Source organism: Apodemus sylvaticus, chromosome 10, assembly GCF_947179515.1.
Source record: "Apodemus sylvaticus chromosome 10, mApoSyl1.1, whole genome shotgun sequence".
Classification (NCBI taxonomy): Eukaryota; Metazoa; Chordata; class Mammalia; order Rodentia; family Muridae; genus Apodemus; species Apodemus sylvaticus.
This window is the reverse complement of record NC_067481.1, coordinates 27,625,582-27,643,791: the sequence shown is the minus strand read 5'-3', so window position 1 is coordinate 27,643,791 and position 18,210 is coordinate 27,625,582. Positions and strand designations below refer to the sequence as shown.

Here is an 18,210-nt window from a genome sequence, read left to right as displayed (position 1 = left end):
GCCTCGGACAAAACCAGTGACTCATTGCAATGAATATGTGCAAGTAAAGATGTGTGGACAAAGGGTGTACTGTGGGACACACTGTGACACTCTACAGCTTACACAACACGATTTTTTTCTTTTGGGAGAAAGGTTGCAAGGTTGGAACGCAGATATGAAGGGATAGGGAGATGAGTGGGATTGGGGTATATGATGTAAAATTCATAAAGAATCAGTGAAAAGTTAAATAAAAAAAGCCAGACTCTGCCGGGCAGTGGTGGCACAGGCCTTTAATCCCAGCACTTGGGAGGCAGAGGCAGGCAGATTTCTGAGTTTGAGGCAAGCCTGGTCTACAGAGTGAATTCCAGGACAGCTAGGGCTACACAGAGAAACCCTGTCTCAAAAAATCTAGCTTAAGGCAAGGAAATTCATTTATGCCTCAGACCCTTCTACACTAGGAACCAGCATTGTTACATTATTTCCATTAATAAAATCTGATCTAATTAGATCTTCTTCATCCTGGTGTAATTTCAAATTCTGTGACATCTTCCAGCACCATATTGACACAGTCATCAAATCCTAGAAGTCTATGAACAATTTCGTTATCAAATGTGCATAGCTGATCTTATACACTTGTCCACAAGCTCCAGCCGCAGGACTTGCAACAGGTACATGGTTACAGTGGCTACCGTGGTCATGCTGGATGTAGTTGCCTTATTTTTTATAATCTTGTAAGATTGTATAGAATATGAACTGGATAGACATACAAGAAATCCCAACCTTTCTTTTGCTGATTGAGATCTCTCTTCACAGTGCTTTTAGTTTCATTTTAAAAGTGTCTGTCTCGCCAGGCAGTGGTGGCACACGCCTGTAATCCCAGCACTTGGGAGGCAGAGGCAAGCGGATATCTGAGTTCGAGGCCAGCCTGGTCTACAGCCTGGTCTACAGCCAGGGCTACACAGAGAAACCCTGTCTCAAAAAAAAACCAAATCCAAAAAAAAGGTGTCTGTCTCTACAAAAACAAACAACAACAACAACAACAACAACAAAAACCCAGCATTTTTAATATTACATTACATTAGACCAATCATACAAAAGGTTTACTTATAACAAATATTCAAAACTCATTCAAATATTGCAACAAAAGATGTCACTATGACCTGTCATAGCTGTCTCTAAGATAATTAAAAATTATTACCTCCTTGGCTAAATATGCTTGAGCACACTAACAGAAGAAACAGAAACTCCTTTTAGGTCACATTAGCCTCTTGAAAATGAATATACCCAAGTCTATTATACTTTTTTTTTTTTTTTTAAATCAACAGTGTTTTTTGGCATCTTCAATTTTGAAGAATGGAAGTGTCTCTCAGGTTTAAAATATGTATGGCCTTGGGAATCTTCTTTAGAAACTGTACAAGCCTTTAAAGCACACACACACACACACACACACACAAAGGTAGAGGTAAGCTTTTTAAAGTTCTTACCTATTCTCTGGCAGAAACCTGTGTTCCTAGTTCACCTCCATTCCCAGCTCATTTGTGCTGGGTATTATGTTGTACCACATGGAGTTGCCAACACAAACCTACTTTGGCATATAAAAAAGTTTCTTGATTCAACTTCATATCTTCATGATCTTATTCCTATCATTTAAAACTGATGGATATACAACTGATTCAGATAACATTTAATCAGAATATAGGAGCTATATGTCTGGGTACATTGATATATTTTTTAATTCTCTGGATGAGTAGATTAGATTGATGAAGGAATGCTTATGAAAGATTAAACAAAATAGCTGCACAAGCTGTGTGTTTTACACTTTTCAGAGATATTCTGTCTTAGCTTAGTGAATACTATTGGCTTTTCTGTTTATTATTAATAGCATCTGTCTATATCTGTCTTGAAAGAATTCTCATTAAAAAAGAAGTTAGCCCAAATTAATTATTGGCTAACCCCAATTAATTAGCCCACTTGATTCCCATGTTTCTAAAATGAAGGAAATTCCAGCCAGTTTTTTTTTTCTTTGAAAAAAAAAAGATATACTTCATACTGGCTAAAAGTACATTTTTCTATGTAATCCAGGAACCTCTTTCCTTATAGGTCAGGATTTTGTGGAGTCAGCAGAAAAATAATATGGTGGTATATAAAGGCATCTTCAACTTAGAGTTGCCAGTGCAGTAGAGTTTGGTAATCTTGGGAAACGTCTTTTCTCATTAAAGAACTTGGATGATCATGTCTTAACATGTTTGAAGCTGTGAAGAATTTATTTTGGCTCAAGTTGTTTCTTGCAAACATTCTCAAAGTATGACCCTCAAATAGGTCTCCTCTTCTTCCCAAAACTGTTCTTGCAGAGCTGCTGCAGCAGCCAGCGTGCAGTGCTGTAGAGCTCATGCAGCACCCGCGTACTTTCTGATGAACACTTTGCCCATGGTGCTCACTGTGAGTGAAATTAATTAGACTGCTGCCATCACAGTCAATTTCTCTCCCAGCAGGTTGTGTGGTTAGAGCTAGCTTTTCAGAGCTGAGATTGAGTCTAGTTCTCCTAGGTGCTGGGTTGGACATTTAGATGATAAGTGGTTTCCTTTGTTTGGTTGGGTTTTTTTGTTTTGTTTTGTTTCAAAGAAAGACTTGGTTATAAAACAAGTCAAACACAAAAATTGGAGAAAAATGGCCAAGACCAAGATAGTATTTCTTTTAAAAATGTTTTTATTTTAATTTTTAAAATAATAGACTAAAATAGCCACTCAAATAAATACTTTCCCAATCCCAACAAAATAGCATTTCCTTATTCCTGATCATAATGCAGTAATAATTCAGTGGAAAGAAATTAATGAATTAATAGAATGTCATTTGAAAAAATATGTTTTTTTTCCTAGACTTTTAAATTTTGTACTTGTTGAAGTAATGGGCATTGAACCTAGCAAACGCTCTGCTACTCAGCTCCCAGCCTCTAAACCGGCAGATGAATTTGAAAGTTAAAAAACTAAAGAACTTCAAAATAAGTTTAGATCAGTATTTTGTGATGACTCATTGTGAGTATAGCCTTCAGCACACGCCTCATGAGCTGGGTTTCAAGCTCTTAACTCACATGTAAAATTCACTTCTTCATTGCTGCACTGCCTAGAAGTGGGAAATCTGAAGCTTCATTCTAGGCAGCAATGATAACTGGGATTTGTAAAACTACCTAAGTTATGTTACTTGTTGCTAGACAAATGAGCCCGAGACCAGGTCTTATGACTGAACAAGCAGTGGATGCAGTGGTTTGAAAGATTAAATGAAACAGTGTGCCATGCATATAAGACACTTAACTTCACCTGTGATGGCAAATGATGCTTTAGATATAAACGCTTCTAGGGTAGTGTTTATGACCAATGGAACTTTTTATTAAGTTTATAACTATATTGATTCTGGATAGGTACAAATATATCTTATTAATCCTATCAATGCTATCTAATGCAAATGTTTGTGAATTGAATTATTTCTGGATGATTTTGCTATTACTCATTTGAATTTGAAGCAGACTGAAAAAATGCTTGGGAGACAGCTTAGTCAGTAAACATGCATGTAAACATAAAGGCCTGAGTTCTGGTCCCCAGCACCCATGAAAAGCCTTGGATGTGGTAATGTCTGTAATCACAGCACTGTGGAGGCAGGATCCCTGGAGCTTAGGGATTCGGGACAGCCATATATATACATACACATACACATACACATACACATACACATACACATACACATACACATACTCATACACATACACATACTCATACTCATAAAATGCATGGAATTGAAACTAACATAGAATGAATGTGTGATTACATATAAAGCAATGCTTATAGAGCAGGAATATAAGCATGTCATTTTAGGAGATGAGTCAAAAGATTTTGTTTTACAGCTTTCAAGTAGCCAGGCTAAGAGGACAGACAGCACCATATTGGTGAGATAGCCCAGGAGGTAAAGCACTTCCTTACCATGTAAGCCTGACTCCCTGAATTGAGTCCTTGAAATCTATATAAAAGGGAGAAGAGAAAACTAACGCTAAAGAGTAAAGTGTTGTCCTCTAACTTCACATACATAACATGGCATGTGCTCACACACACATAATACACACACATAGTCATCATTTTAAAAATTACTTAAGCCAAACCGTTTCACTTAAATAAAGCAATAGTAGGTACTCAAGCAGCTGTTATCTTTAAGATTTGTATTGTTTTATTTGTTTTCTATCACCCTTATTATAAAGTAAACATCAGAGAGCCCTCTGTAGGCTGCTCTTCAGAGGACCTGGGTTCAAGTCCCTGTACCCACATAGCAACTTTCGTAACTCAGCTCCAAGGTTTTCTTCAGGCCCTCTTCAGGGCACTAGGCACATATATGCACACATACATATATAAGGCAAAATACCGGTATACATAAAATAAAAATAAATCCTTAAGAACAAAAACATGAGCGACAAAGTTAAAGTGTCTTCTCTTCTTTTCTAATCTCAGTTCTCCTGGTAACAATTTGCCATGTCTTTGTTATTCTTGTTTTGCTTTCACAATATGTCTTTATCTGTATCAATACTTATATTTGCAGAAATAATGTACCACACTGTTTGATGATCATGGTGTAACAGATCTAGTTGTTATTTTTTTTCCCATAAACTTTTTCTTTCTTTCTTTCTTTCTTTCTTTCTTTCTTTCTTTCTTTCTTTCTTTCTTTCTTTCTTTCTTTCTTTCTTTCTTTCTTTCTTTCTTTCTTTCTTTCCTTCCTTCCTTCCTTCCTTCCTTCCTTTCTTTCTTTCTTTCTTTCTTTTATTTACATTGCAAATGATTTCCTCTTTTCTGGGTCCCCACTCCCCGCAAGTCTCATAAGCCTTCTTCTGTCCCCCTATTCTTCCATCCACCCCTTCCCACTTCCCTGTTCTGGAATTCCCCTATACTCTTGCACTGAGTCTTTCCAGAACCAGGGGCCACTCCTCCATTCTTTTTGGACATCATTTAATTTGTGGATTATGTCCTGGGTATTCAAAGTTTCTAGGCTAATATCCACTTATCAGTGAGTGCATACCATGATTGATCTTTTGAGACTGGGTTACCTCACTTAGTATGATGTTCTCCAGCTCCATCCATTTGTCTAAGAATTTCATGAATTCATTGTTTCTAATGGCTGAATAGTACTCCATTGTGTAAATATACCACATTTTTTGTATCCATTCCTCCGTTGAAGGACACCTAGGTTCTTTCTAGCTTCTGGCTACTACAAATAGGGCTGCTATGAACATAGTGAAGCATGTGTCCTTATTGCATGCTGAAGAATCCTCTGGGTATATGCCCAATAGTGGTATAACAGGGTCCTCAGGAAGTGACATGCCCAGTTTTCTGAGGAACCGCCAGACTGATTTCCATAGTGGTTGCACCATCTTGCAATCCCACCAGCAGTGGAGGAGTGTTCCTCTTTCTCCACATCCTCACCAACACCTGCTGTCTCCTGAGTTTTTGACCTTAGCCATTCTGACTGGTGTGAGGTGAAATCTCAGGGTTGTTTTGATTTGCATTTCCCTAATGATTAATGATGTTGAACATTTCTTAAGGTGTTTCTCAGCTCTCCGAAGTTCTTCATGTGAAAATTCTTTGTTTAGCTCCGTACCCCACTTTTTAATGGGGTTATTTGGTTCTCTGGGTTCTACTTTCTTGAGTTCTTTGTATATATTAGATATTAGCCCTCTGTTGGATTTAGGGTTGGTGAAGATCTTTCCCAGTCTGTTGGTTGACGTTTTGTCCTTTTGACGGTGTCCTTTGCCTTACAGAAACTTTGTAGTTTTATGAGGTCCCATTTGTCAATTCTTGATCTTAAGAGCATAAGCTATTGGTGTTCTATTCAGGAACTTTTCCCCTGTGCCCATGTCCTCCAGGGTCTTCCCCAGTTTCTTTTCGATTAGTTTCAGTGTGTCAGGTTTTATGTGGAGGTCCTTGATCCATTTGGAGTTGAGCTTGGTACAAGGAGATAAGAATGAATCGTTGTGCATTCTTCTGCATGCTGACCTCCAATTGAACCAGCACCATTTGTTGAAAAGACTATCTTTTTTCCACTGGATGCTTTCAGCTCCTTTGTCGAAGACCAAGTGACTATAGGTTTGTTGGTTCATTTCTGGGTCTTCAATCTTATTCCATTGATCCGCTTGCCTGATATTGTACCAATACCATGCAGTTTTTATCACTATTGCTCTGTAGTAGAGTTTAAAGTCTGGGATATTGAATCCCCCTGAAGTTCTTTTACTGTTGAGAATAGTTTTAGCTATCCTGGGTTTTTTGTTATTCCAGATGAATTTGAGAATTGCTCTTTCTAGCTCTATGAAGAACTGGGTTGGGATTTTTATGGGAATAGCATTGAATCTGTAGATTGCCTTTGGCAAGATGGCCATTTTAACTATATTAATCCTGCCAATCCACGAGCATGGAAGTTTTTTCCATTTTCTGAGATCTTCTTCAATTTCCTTCTTCAGAGATCTGAAGTTCTTGTCATATAGGTCTTTCACTTGTTTGGTTAGAGTCACCCCAAGATACTTTATGCTGTTTCTAACTATTGTGAAGGGGGTCATTTCCCTAATTTCTTTCTCAGTCTGCTTATCCTTTGAATATATAAAGGCTACTGATTTGTTTGCGTTGATTTTGTAGCCAGCCACTTTGCTGAAGTTGTTTATCAGCTGTAGGAGTTCTCTAGTAGAGTTTTTAGGGTCACTTAAGTATACGATCATATCATCTGCAAATAGTGATAACCCGGTTTGCTTACCTGTTACTTACTAAAGTGTTTTTACTTTCTTTCTAGCGTTTTCCTGCTACAGTGTCACATTGGTACTCTGTGCATACCACATGTTGGTACATGTGGTAACATGTGCACGAGTGCAGAATTTCTCTAGGGTAGTGGTTCTTACTGTGGCTCCAGGACTAGCACAGCACGATTACCAGGGACCTTGCTAGAAATGTAGTTTCTTAGGCCCATCCCAAACTGCTGACTCAGAAGCTTAGGGGTAGGATCAACATTCTTAAGAGGTAATTCTGTTGCCTTCCAAACTTGGAAATCCCTGCTGCAGTATGCATTCTGTTCAAAGTGGGAGTGCTAAGTTCTGTGGTATGTGTAACTTTGCTAGATATGACCAAATTCCTACACACACAGTATAATTCTTGATCTACTGTCTCACCAGCAGTATGAGCGTTTCTTTGTCTGTTCTATATCTCTGCAACTGTGCATCCTTTGACTTACTTTATTTGTTTGTTTGTTTGTTTGTTTTGAGAGACAGAGTCTCATTGTTTAGCTATGACTGGCCTATAATTTTCAATGTCGACCAAGTTAGCCTTGAACTCACAGAGATCTGCTGCTTCTGACTCCCAAATGCTAGGATTCAGTTATATACTAGCATATCTGGCTTAGCTTACATTTTTAAAATTTTTGTTACATTTACTTTATTTTGTGAGGGTGTCATGCATATGCCACAGCACACATGTTGTCTGAGAACAGTTTGTAGGGCTTGGCTCATTCCTTCGACTTTGGGTTCCAGGGTCAGTAGGCTTGATGGCAAGCACCTTTTTCTGCAGAGCTGTTAAGCTAGTCTACCACTTAACTTTTTAAAAATAATTTTGAGTTGGATTTTATTTGTTATGTTACATCCCATCAAGGTGTGTAGCATCTATTTGAAAGGGGGCTGGAGCTGTGAGAAAGGTATAGAGAGTCTTGGAAATGTTTGTGTACTGACTGTAAGTTGATATTGTTGAAATGATTGATCTCCATAAGAACGTAAATTGAGAAAATGATTGAAAATTAAACTATGGGGCGTGATAGTGAACAAAGAAGGTCCAATAAAAAAAAATTGAGGAATTTATGGTGGTGCTTGCTTTTCATACCTGTGCGCTGAAGGCAGAGGGAGGTGAGAGAATGGGAAAGGAAAGGAAGGGAAGGGAAGGGAAGGGAAAGGAAGGGAAAGGGAAGGGGAAGGAAAGGAAAGAAAAGAAAAGAAAAGAAAAGAAAAGAAAAGAAAAGAAAAGAAAAGAAAAGAGATTGAGGAGCTATTGCAGAGAAAGCAAGAAAAATGCACAAAGTCAGGTGAAAATTTGACTTGATGTTGCAGAGAAAGGAACACATCTAAGGGAGGTGTAAAAACGCTGCCCTTTAAGAGAGCAGCTGGCAGAGGAGTGGAACAGAAGGCTGTTCTTAAGTTTGTAGGGAGGCACTGGAGACCAGGAAAACTGGAGGGGAAGGTGCCAAGGTCATTTTCAATGGGAGTACAGTGTTTGTGTCCTCAGAGCAGGTTCTGGTGACGGGTTCTGGTGACGAGGAGGTATCTAGTATTAACCATGTTATCTGTTTGTCAAGCAGCCTTTTATAAATCTACTTTAATATAGCCTTTAGTTAAGCTTGTCTCTTTTTGTTTTTCCAGACAGGGTTTCACTGTGTAGCCTTGGCCATGCTGTAATTCACCCTGTAGACCAGACTGGCCTTGAACACACAGAGATCTGTCTACTTCTGCTTCCCAAATGCTAGGATTAAAGGTGTGCACTGCCATACCTAGCTAGTTTGTCTCTTTTTGTTGTTTTATTTCACTCTGTAGCATATGTTGGCTTGATACTGGCTGTATAGACTAGTTTGGCCTCAAATTCAAGAGATCCACCAGCCTCTGTTTCCAAGTGCTGGGATTAAAGGTGTGTGTGCCACCCTGCCCAGCTGGGTTTTTCTTTGTTGTGTTTGTTTGTTTGTTTGCTTGCTTGCTTGCTTGTTTTTTAAAAATGTTGAATATTATGCCCAAGGGCAAGGCACAGTAATTGAATTTTATTTATTCAGTTCATTTATTTGAGACAGGGTTTCATATGACACTAGCTGGCCTGGAACTTGCTGTGCAGGGCTCTGATTCACAGAGATCCACCTTAGTCTGCCTCCTGAGTGTTGGGATTAGAGGATTAGAGGTGTAAGCCACCATGCCTGGACAATAATATAATTTTGCCCAGGAGACTACATGGTCTTCTCTGAAGTTAATTTTTAAATCAGGATAGAACATTTCAACAGGCCACAAAGTTTCCAGTCTCATCGAAGATTAAACAAATCATAGGATAGTAGAGGGAAGGGAGAGGTAGGATGGGCAAGGGGGGTGGGGGTGGGGAGGACGAGACTGCAGTTGGGATGGATTCTGTGAGAGCAGAATTTTAAAACTGAGAAGCTGAGATGTAACATTAAAGTAATCAATTTTTAAAGTCTAATAAATCTTTTTAATTATTGGGTCTTACCAGGGTGAAGAAAATCCAGGAATCTTTGCCCCCTGACTTTGGAGACTCAGCTTAACCTTCAAACTGGCGATGTCAAGGGTTCCAAGTCCTCCACCTCCGGCAGAAATGTCGAGTGGTCCCGTTGCTGAGAGCTGGTGCTATACACAGGTAAGTTCAGGTTTCACTGTGGGCAAAAGCACCACAGTCACTTTCTAACGTTTCCTAGTTTCTCTGGCAAACAGCACTAGATGAGGACCTTGTTGACCTTGTTTTTCTGACATAGAGTCTGACTCCCTAAGGCTAGTGGTTTTCTATGGTAGTTGAAGGGGACTCTGGCTAAATCATTCCTGGATGGGGTGTGTTCTAAAGCTCCGGACAGTGCTCGTTGAGATCCACGGCTCCAGGAATGGCAACAGCATCTCCATTGCAGGCTCATTTAGGACACAGCTTTAGACGTCCCCACCCTGTCCATGGTGCATTCTTATTGTTGCTGTTCTTTCTGGGACTTGGATTTTCTCACTTCCAGCCAGTTTTCAGAAGTTGAAAAGTTATAAAACAGTAGGTCACTGAGATTTCTTTAATTTCTTTTAATGGACTGATGTCTTCCTGTGGGGATAAGAGAAGGATACTTGTCTGATTTTCAGCCTGTTTTTCCCAGTTGCCCACATCCTATTTAATTCCTTCCTGATTTTCTATCAACAGATCAAGGTAGTGAAGTTCTCCTACATGTGGACCATCAATAACTTTAGCTTTTGCCGGGAGGAAATGGGTGAAGTCATAAAAAGTTCAACTTTTTCATCAGGAGCCAATGATAAACTGAAATGGTGAGGAAGAACACCTCTAGTTGTAAACTTTTTCTATAAGTTACCTGTTTTGCTTGGTTTGAATAGGATATGGGCAGGATGTAACTTCTTAAAGGCAGGGATCTTACTTTATTCCCATTGCCTAGAATAGGTGCAGATACAATAGGGACTCAAACAAATGGTTGAAATAGTTTAATGAGTTTAGTATAATTTAGCAAGCTCAAGTTGAATAGGATAACGTAAATGAATAAAGAGGGCTGGTGTTAGCTGAGGATCTGAGTTTGACTCCTGGGGCCCACATCGTGCAAGGAAAAGAACTGGTTTCTGTAAGTTGTCCTTTGACTTTACCTGAGCTATGGCACTTATGCACACACCTATGGACACACTTGTGGACACACAAAAGAATTAATAACTATACTTTGAATTTTTTAAAGGACTACTAAAGGCTGTACATGTAGCTCAGCAGCAGACTGCTGGCCTAGCGTGTGTGAGGATCTAGGTTCAGTTCATGGCTCTGCAGTAAGTCTGTGAAGGACTGGTAGCCACCGCTCGAGCTAACCAGACTGCGTGTGGAGAAGGGCCCGCTACCATCAGGTTTTCTGTATTTTTCCCCCCAGGAAAAGCAAAAAGTCTAATTTTTGTGACTTTTTGTTTATTTTGAAATGTGGACTCACTATAGTATTGGCTGGCCCGAAACTCGACGTGTAAACCAGACCGACTTTGACTCACAAAGATCCACCTGCCTCTTGCTTCAGGAGTGCTAAGATTAAAGGTGTGTGTCAGTGCATCTGGCAATGCATCTAAGTCTTTTAAACTTAAAATCTTGACTTTTAAGTTTTCTGCACACATATAAAGACTTAGACTCCAACCCCAGAACTCATAAATATGGTGTGTGGTAGATACTTGAAATCCCACCACTCAGAGCCAGAGGTTTTCCGCCTCTCATGTGTTCAAGGGTAGGCTGAGTATGCTGGTGCAGGCCTTTCATCCCCATACTGGAGAGATGGTGTTGGAAGGGAACAGGTGGATCTCTGGATTCAAGGACAACCTGGTCTATATAACACGTTTCAGGGTAGCCAGGGTTATTACATAATGAGACTCTTTCTCAAAAAGGGGAACAGGACAGTGGTTTAAGGTCATCCTTACTATATGGGAGTTTGAGGCCAGCCTGGACCACATAAGATCCTGTCTCAAATAATAATAATAGCTTACTTTTAAGCAATAAAGCAGATTTCTTTGGCTTTGTAACTGGCAGGGTAGAGATAAGCTTCTTCTAGGAGACACATTCATTTTCATTAAATGTCTTAAATGTAGCTTCCCTATGTTTGAAGTAACAATGGATATATCTACCACATGCCAATAAATCTTTGAGCTTTCTCTTAATTGGCTGTATAGTCAAGTGTGTGTAGTTCATGCACTGAATGGGTTAAGTCTGGGATTCCTGAACTAGTTCTGTTGCCAGGTGAATACGATCTGGGAGTGAGGATTAATGCCTTCTAAACCAAGTATTATCTTGAGGTATAGGAGCAGGTGGTTAAGGCTACAACCATATGTCCCCAGCAAAGATCAAAACATTTTGTCTCTGAACCACCACTGAAGAGTTTATTAATTTAATATTTGTTGACTTTGTACATTAAGTGGCAGACTACTTACTGAGTGAAATGTTTGTTCTAGGCCTATATTTAAATCTCTCTAGCATCTTGTACAGTGATATATATAGCATCTGTACTCCCTAGAGAGGCACTGGATTAGACCACCTGTTTGAGAGAAGTGACACAGCCTTGGCAAGGCCTGAAGATACATGTGACTTGTGTTCTGTGGTGGTAAAGCAGTGTCTGAACTACATGCATTTCAGCTAATGACATTTATAACTTAACTCAGTTGAACCTATTAAGTTCTGTGTCTAAATTCTGTTTTGAATCATCCTTAACAGATTGGCATCCCAAACTCTTATTTAGAAGCTTGGAATATTCCCCTGTAGAATAAGTTTTACTTTTATCCATGCTTCTTTCACAATGCCTCTGTTATTTTAAATCTTAAAATATAATTGCTGGGGGTTAGAGGTATGGCTCAGCAGGTAAGAATACTTGCTGGTTGTGAAAAGGATCTGAGGTTAGTTCCTAGCACACACATTGGATAGCTTATAACTCCCTGACTCCAGCTCTGGAGAGATCCCACATCTCTACAGGTGTGTCACACACATACACACACACACACACACACACACACACACCTACACACCTACACCTACAAAGGTATGTATCAGTCAGGCATGGTAACACATGCCTTTAATCCCAACACTTGGGAAGCGGAAGCAGGCAGATCTTTGTGAGTTCAAGGCCAGCTTGGTGTACTCAGCGAATTCTAGGAGAGTCAAGGTTATTTATGCTGAGAAACCCTGCTTTGAATAAAGAATATATATTATGTGCATACTTCTTCAGAATACATTTTTCTCCCACAGTGTTACTAAAAGGCTCTTTGACTTAAAAAAAAAAAAATTATTCCTTCATGAAAAACTAAGGTCTACCTTTTCTGAGTTTGAAGAATGAAAAACCGACTAGTCTGAAATAACTCTAAATATTTTGGGGTGAGACAGGTTAATGATTTGGCAGATATTAAAGAAATGGTGGAGACGTAAGGGATGTGAATGCTCTGTGATTCTTGTCTGTTTTTTAAAAGTTGATCCAAATTGGTGTGGAAAAGTTGTTTCAAGTTTCTATTGAGTCAGTCTCCTGCTAAGGGGCTTAGAGTTTAAAAAAGCAAAACCTAACAACAGCATCAACAGAAACAAATCTTCCCCTCTGGATTCTGATGTTCATACAAGGCTGAGGGAGCCATAAGTGTTCTTTTGATGCACATTCCTTTCTGTGATGAGCAGGTGTTTGCGAGTAAACCCGAAAGGGCTAGATGAAGAAAGCAAAGATTACCTGTCGCTTTACCTGTTGTTGGTCAGCTGTCCAAAGAGTGAAGTTCGGGCAAAGTTCAAGTTCTCCATCCTGAATGCCAAGGGAGAAGAAACCAAAGCTATGGGTAAATGTTCTCTATTTTCACATCAGTCTTGACATACCCTGATACGTTGTGGATTTGGGCTTGTCTTGGTGTGACTAAATATGACTTTCTTTTCTATCCCAGAGAGTCAGCGAGCTTATAGGTTCGTGCAAGGCAAAGACTGGGGATTCAAAAAATTCATCCGTAGAGATTTTCTCTTGGACGAGGCCAATGGGCTTCTCCCTGATGACAAGCTCACCCTTTTCTGTGAGGTGAGTTCTTTTGCCCTGCTTTGAGACTGGCAATTCCCTGACCTGATGTGTATTGGTAGACTTAATTGTATTGTGTCAAGGATGTGGAATGAGAAAAATCCCCAAGGGGAGTGGTTCTCTACAAATGTTATTTATGTGACTGATTGAACTGCCTTATGATTTCAAGGTTGCTGGGCACCTGAGCTCTCCGCTTGTTACTGTTCATAAGAACCAAGATTGTATCTGTCAGTTTAGAGTTGCTTGAGTCAGGATCCTCACTTTTTTTTTAAACTGGGTTTTTTCACATAGTATTTGGAAGGTCTGACACTTCAAGCTGAGCAGTAGCCAGCAACTGCAACTAAATCTGTATATCTGTTGCTTAACCTTCCTGGCTCCTTCTGAAGTGGCAAGTTTCGGTGTATTTAACTGCTGCTTGCTCTCCTGTTTTACTCTTTGGACTAGGTGGCTCTTCATAGGAGTTGAGTGTACATGGTTTGTCTTGCGGGAGTCATTACAAAATTGGAAGGTGAACAGCCACTTTTTCTAGGATGAAAGCTGTGGAAACTTGAAGGTTAGAGGGGGAGAGTTAGCTGTTGTCAGATTTAAAGGTCAGTCTCTTTCACCAGAGGCCTAAGAGCCTTTGGGGAAGCTTAGAAAAACTCCTTTACCCAAGATCTAATCGAAAAGGAATTTTTTTAATATGGGTATTGCAATGAGCCATTTTATGCCATTTTTCCATACAATTAAAAATGCAACTTGGGTAAATAAGTAAAAGTTCTATTCCATAAACTAAAATATTAGTGTCCCTGTATATCTCGTAGGCAGGGAATTACTTCCTAAGAGCGAAGCAAACAGCCATTGTACTTTGAGGAGGCAGAATGCAGGCCGAGAGGCCCAACTGCCAGTTAGCGGTGAAGTGGCAGGCTTGCATTGAGTTAATGACCTTTCTAAAGGAACGTCACACCTGCGTAGTCCAGGAACGCGTCCCTTCTGTGAAAGAAGCGTGGCCAGCAGTAGCGGGCCTCTGGAGGGTGACCAATGCTGCTAAGGACTAGAGAGCTTCGCATGCTGAAAAGGGAAAGCTTAGTTTCCATAATGGCCATTCCTCTCCATTTTAATTGCAGAGTAACTGAATGAAATGGTAGAGTATCAGCATCTATATAAGTGCATGAAATGTGGCAGTTGTTTTATGTTTAATGAACTTGAAATGGGAGTTTCATGTTAGTCTGATTAGCTGCAAGTCACACTCACTTAGAGCAAGGAGAATAACTGTATGGCTTTGTTTGAGGTTAGCTGTTGTGTAAATAGCATCAGTTTCAATCTTTGCCTGTTGCCTATCCTAGGGATTTCTGGGGGTTTTCTTTGTGTGTTTGTTTGTTTGTTTGTTTGAAGGAGGTTTCTCTGTAGCCCGGGGTGAACTCAAGCTCACTGCTATTTTCCTGCTTAGCCTCCTGAGTGCTGAAAACTTGCATTTCAAGAAAAACTTGAAGATAGTGGAAAATTCTAATTTTGTTAAAAAAATGAAAGCTAGTCTTCAAGTTTCTCTGAAGCGAATCTTCTCTAAATATCACCTCTGGCATTTTAGGTGGCAATGCTGCACCTTACATTGTAGCACTTGCAGGTCTGCAGTGGGCCCATGTTTCCTTATGTGCCTCCTTCTCTTCCCCCACATTCTTCTAGCTGCTCCAACCCCTGGATTGTCATCGTGACTTGGAAACTGTTGGCCTGCCTTACTTGGTTACTCTTACCCTGGTTAGGTCTGAGGCTGAGTTCCAGCATTCTCTCTTCACTTCCCCATATGAAACTCTCTTAGGAGAAATCCTGTGGTTAAGTTTAGATTTGCCTTACTGACTTAGAAGGGAAGTGAGATGACACATTGGAGATGAGGAGATGTTGAACAGGGAAACGTCTGCTGAGTTCTGCTGATGCCGTGCTTTCTTGCCATAGAACCAGGTGTGCCATCTGTTCCGCTCACACTTCCCAGTTGGCCACAGGTGCTGAGTGTTGCTTCTCGTACTTGGTCTTGTGCCTAGTGAGACTCATTCCTGTTCCAAGGCTCTCTGTGGACTTAGTAGCATTCAACACTGCAAGACGGTTGCGTGGGGGTGTGTATGGGATGTGTGGGTTTTAAAAATGTCTGCAATTCATCCAGGTTCTTAGCACTTTTCACAGCTAAACTGTTTCCCATTTAAGTCCTGTTCCTTTGACCTGTTTTCCCCTATGTCAGGGAATATTTATAAACAAGTTTATTTTAATTCATGTTTATATTTTATTTTCTATTTTAATTATTTCCTAATTATTTAGAGATTTTAATGAAAGGAAATTTAGTTGCAAATGCCTACTGTGCTGCATTGCTCTCTCAGACTGTGCCCAGATACCTCTGTGCTATCCTGATGTGCACTAAGTACAGCTGCTTCAAGGATTCTTGGTGCACCCTGCAGTCATAGGGAATCTTAAAGTTAAACACTGAGAAGCACACGTGCGTACTTGGCCTTTATCTAAGTGGTATTACTGCGACTTAATGTTTAAACTAGATTGTAAACTGAACGTACCAGGTGGGTGGTCTTGTTTGTAATGTGCCACACAGGGTTCACGTTTAGATCTCTGTGATTTTTGTCTATTAGGAAATATGGCAATTCTTCCAAGTTGATTTTGTTTAATTAACATACTTAGAAGTGTTTTCTAAGCATTTCTTGAATCGTCCCTTATCACCATCTTTAGAACTGAGACCTGTTTTCGTCATTTCTTGTTATATAGAGAGAAGTAGTGCCTCGGGAGGTCAGGTAATTTTTCCTAACGTTGTACAGCAAATTAATGTCAGGGCCATGTCAACTTTCCGCTTGCTCCCCCTGCCTGTCTGCTGCGCTGTACTCTGTGGGGCTGGATGGCACTCACTCAGGCGAGCAAGGGCTCTCCCAAATTTTAGCAGAGAGTATTTACTTTGGTAATGAAAGGGAGCACATAAAAGCATGTCTAAATTATATTTTTAATTTCTGTAATAATTTGGGCCATAGAAAATCTTAATGAAAATTTTCAGCTTCTGTTAACCCTTTCTAGTTACTTAATTGAGAACAAATACTCCTTAGCAATGAAGGTACATGCATTTCCCCTTCATTGCTTATTAAGATGGAAGAGTCCTCTTTGTAAGGTGGGAGTTAAGGTGAAATAAGAAAAACCATATGAAATACCACTTATAAAATATCTAGACATTAGCTTATGCTTCTAAAACTTAACTTTCACTCTCATACATAGAATATTCCTTTGGTTACCTGAGAATATATATTTTTACCTAATTTTAAGTAAATATGTCTTCCTTTTTTTTCCTTTTTATTAGTGAATTGTTGGTATGCATTAATTACACCATATGAAACAACCATTTTGTTCTTGACCTATGAAGACATTAGCTTGATACGCAGCATCTTTGTAGGTTATAAACTACGTTGATAGTAAACACACATCCACACTTGAAGTTAACCTGTGTGTGCTGTTCTCTTAGTTTTGAGCTTTGTAAAACTCATAAGACATGGACTATTGTCATTTAGGACTTGCTTGTGTGTGTGTGTGTGTGTGTGTGTGTGTATGTAAAACATTGTCTCTAAGATATATACTTTGTATGTAACCACAGTTTGTTTTTAGTGCAGGGGAAAGTGTTTTATGTTTGTACTGTGTGCTCTTACTGATTGACATTCTAGTTGTTGCTAGTGTTGCTTTTAATGATGTACTACACTATAAACAGTGTGTGGCGGCTTCTTATTTTTTTCAATTTTTAAAATGTTTTTCAAATTATTTTGTTTTTTGTTTGTTTATTTGTGTTTTGTTTTGTTTTGTTTTGTTTTGGATTTGGCTTTTTTGAGACAGGGTTTCTCTATATAGCCCTGACTGTCCTGGAGCTTACTCTGTAGACCAGGCTGGCCTCAAACTCAGAAATCTGCCTGCCTCTGCCTCCCAGAGTGCTGGGATTACAGGCGGGCGCCACCACTGCCCGGCTACTTTTTTTTTTTTTTTTAAATGTATAGGAGTACATTTTAACTATCCTTCAGATACACCAGAAAAGGGTTTCAGATCCCATTACAGATGGTTGTAAACTACAGTGTGGTTGCTGGGAACTGAACTCAGAACCTCTGGAAGAGCAGGCAAGTGCTCTTACCTGTTGAACCTTCTCTCCAGCCCCTATTCTTTCCATTTTTAATTATTATATAGCTACTAAAGTATTTTTCATAGAATTTCCTTTTTATGGAGATTTGTGTACAAAATTTGACAGTCCTTATTTGTTAATAGGTACTGAATGTTTCTATGAATTTCCTTCTTGTGTGGATGAATATATAATACAGCCCTTAGTCATTCATGAAATTTCCTTTAAATTTTTTTATTTTAAATTTCCTTTTTTACAAAAGAGAAGTTGAAGCCCATGCCTTTAATCCCATACTCAGCAAACATAGTTAGGATCTCTGAATTTGAGGCCATTGTGGTCTACAGAGTGAGTTTCAAGACAGCAAGGGATACACAGCAAAACCCTTGAAAAACCAGAGGTGGGCAGGGAAGAGAAGTTGACTTAAAAGTGAGACCCTTGAGGCTAGAGAGATGGCTCATATGGTTGAGAGAGAGCACTGGCTGCTCTTCCAGAGGTCCTGAGTTTAATTCCCAGCAACCACATGGTTTCTTAACAGATCTATAATAAGATCTGGTGCCCTCTTCTGGCTTACAGGTATATATGCAGACAAAACACTCTGTAATAAATTTTTTTTTTAAGTGAGACCCTCCTTAACTTGATGCTTGGGAGATTATACAGCCTTCCTGAGACATTTTCATGCATTCATTTATAAGACAACATAAATGTCACAGTCCCGTCATCCTCACAGCTGCAGTTTTGAATGAGTCTCCGTAGTCAACTTTATAGGCATAAAAACATCTTTCGTTTTTCTCAAAATGGTCTCATTTTAGCATCATCATTTG

At 39.5% G+C, this 18,210-nt stretch overlaps 1 protein-coding gene across 5 annotated transcripts in view; it reads left to right on the top strand.

Annotated features, from left to right (window-relative positions):
• Window positions 1–18,210, top strand: part of Spop (speckle type BTB/POZ protein) — a 76,824-nt gene that overhangs the window by 45,546 nt on the left and 13,068 nt on the right. For all 5 annotated transcript variants that reach the window (XM_052194332.1, XM_052194328.1, XM_052194331.1 and 2 more), the window contains 4 exons: window positions 9,240–9,383; window positions 9,918–10,039; window positions 12,897–13,048; window positions 13,151–13,278. In XM_052194332.1, coding sequence (XP_052050292.1) covers window positions 9,306–9,383; window positions 9,918–10,039; window positions 12,897–13,048; window positions 13,151–13,278 — 480 coding nt within the window. In that variant the 5' untranslated portion in view covers window positions 9,240–9,305. The remainder of the gene's footprint in view (window positions 1–9,239; window positions 9,384–9,917; window positions 10,040–12,896; window positions 13,049–13,150; window positions 13,279–18,210) is intronic.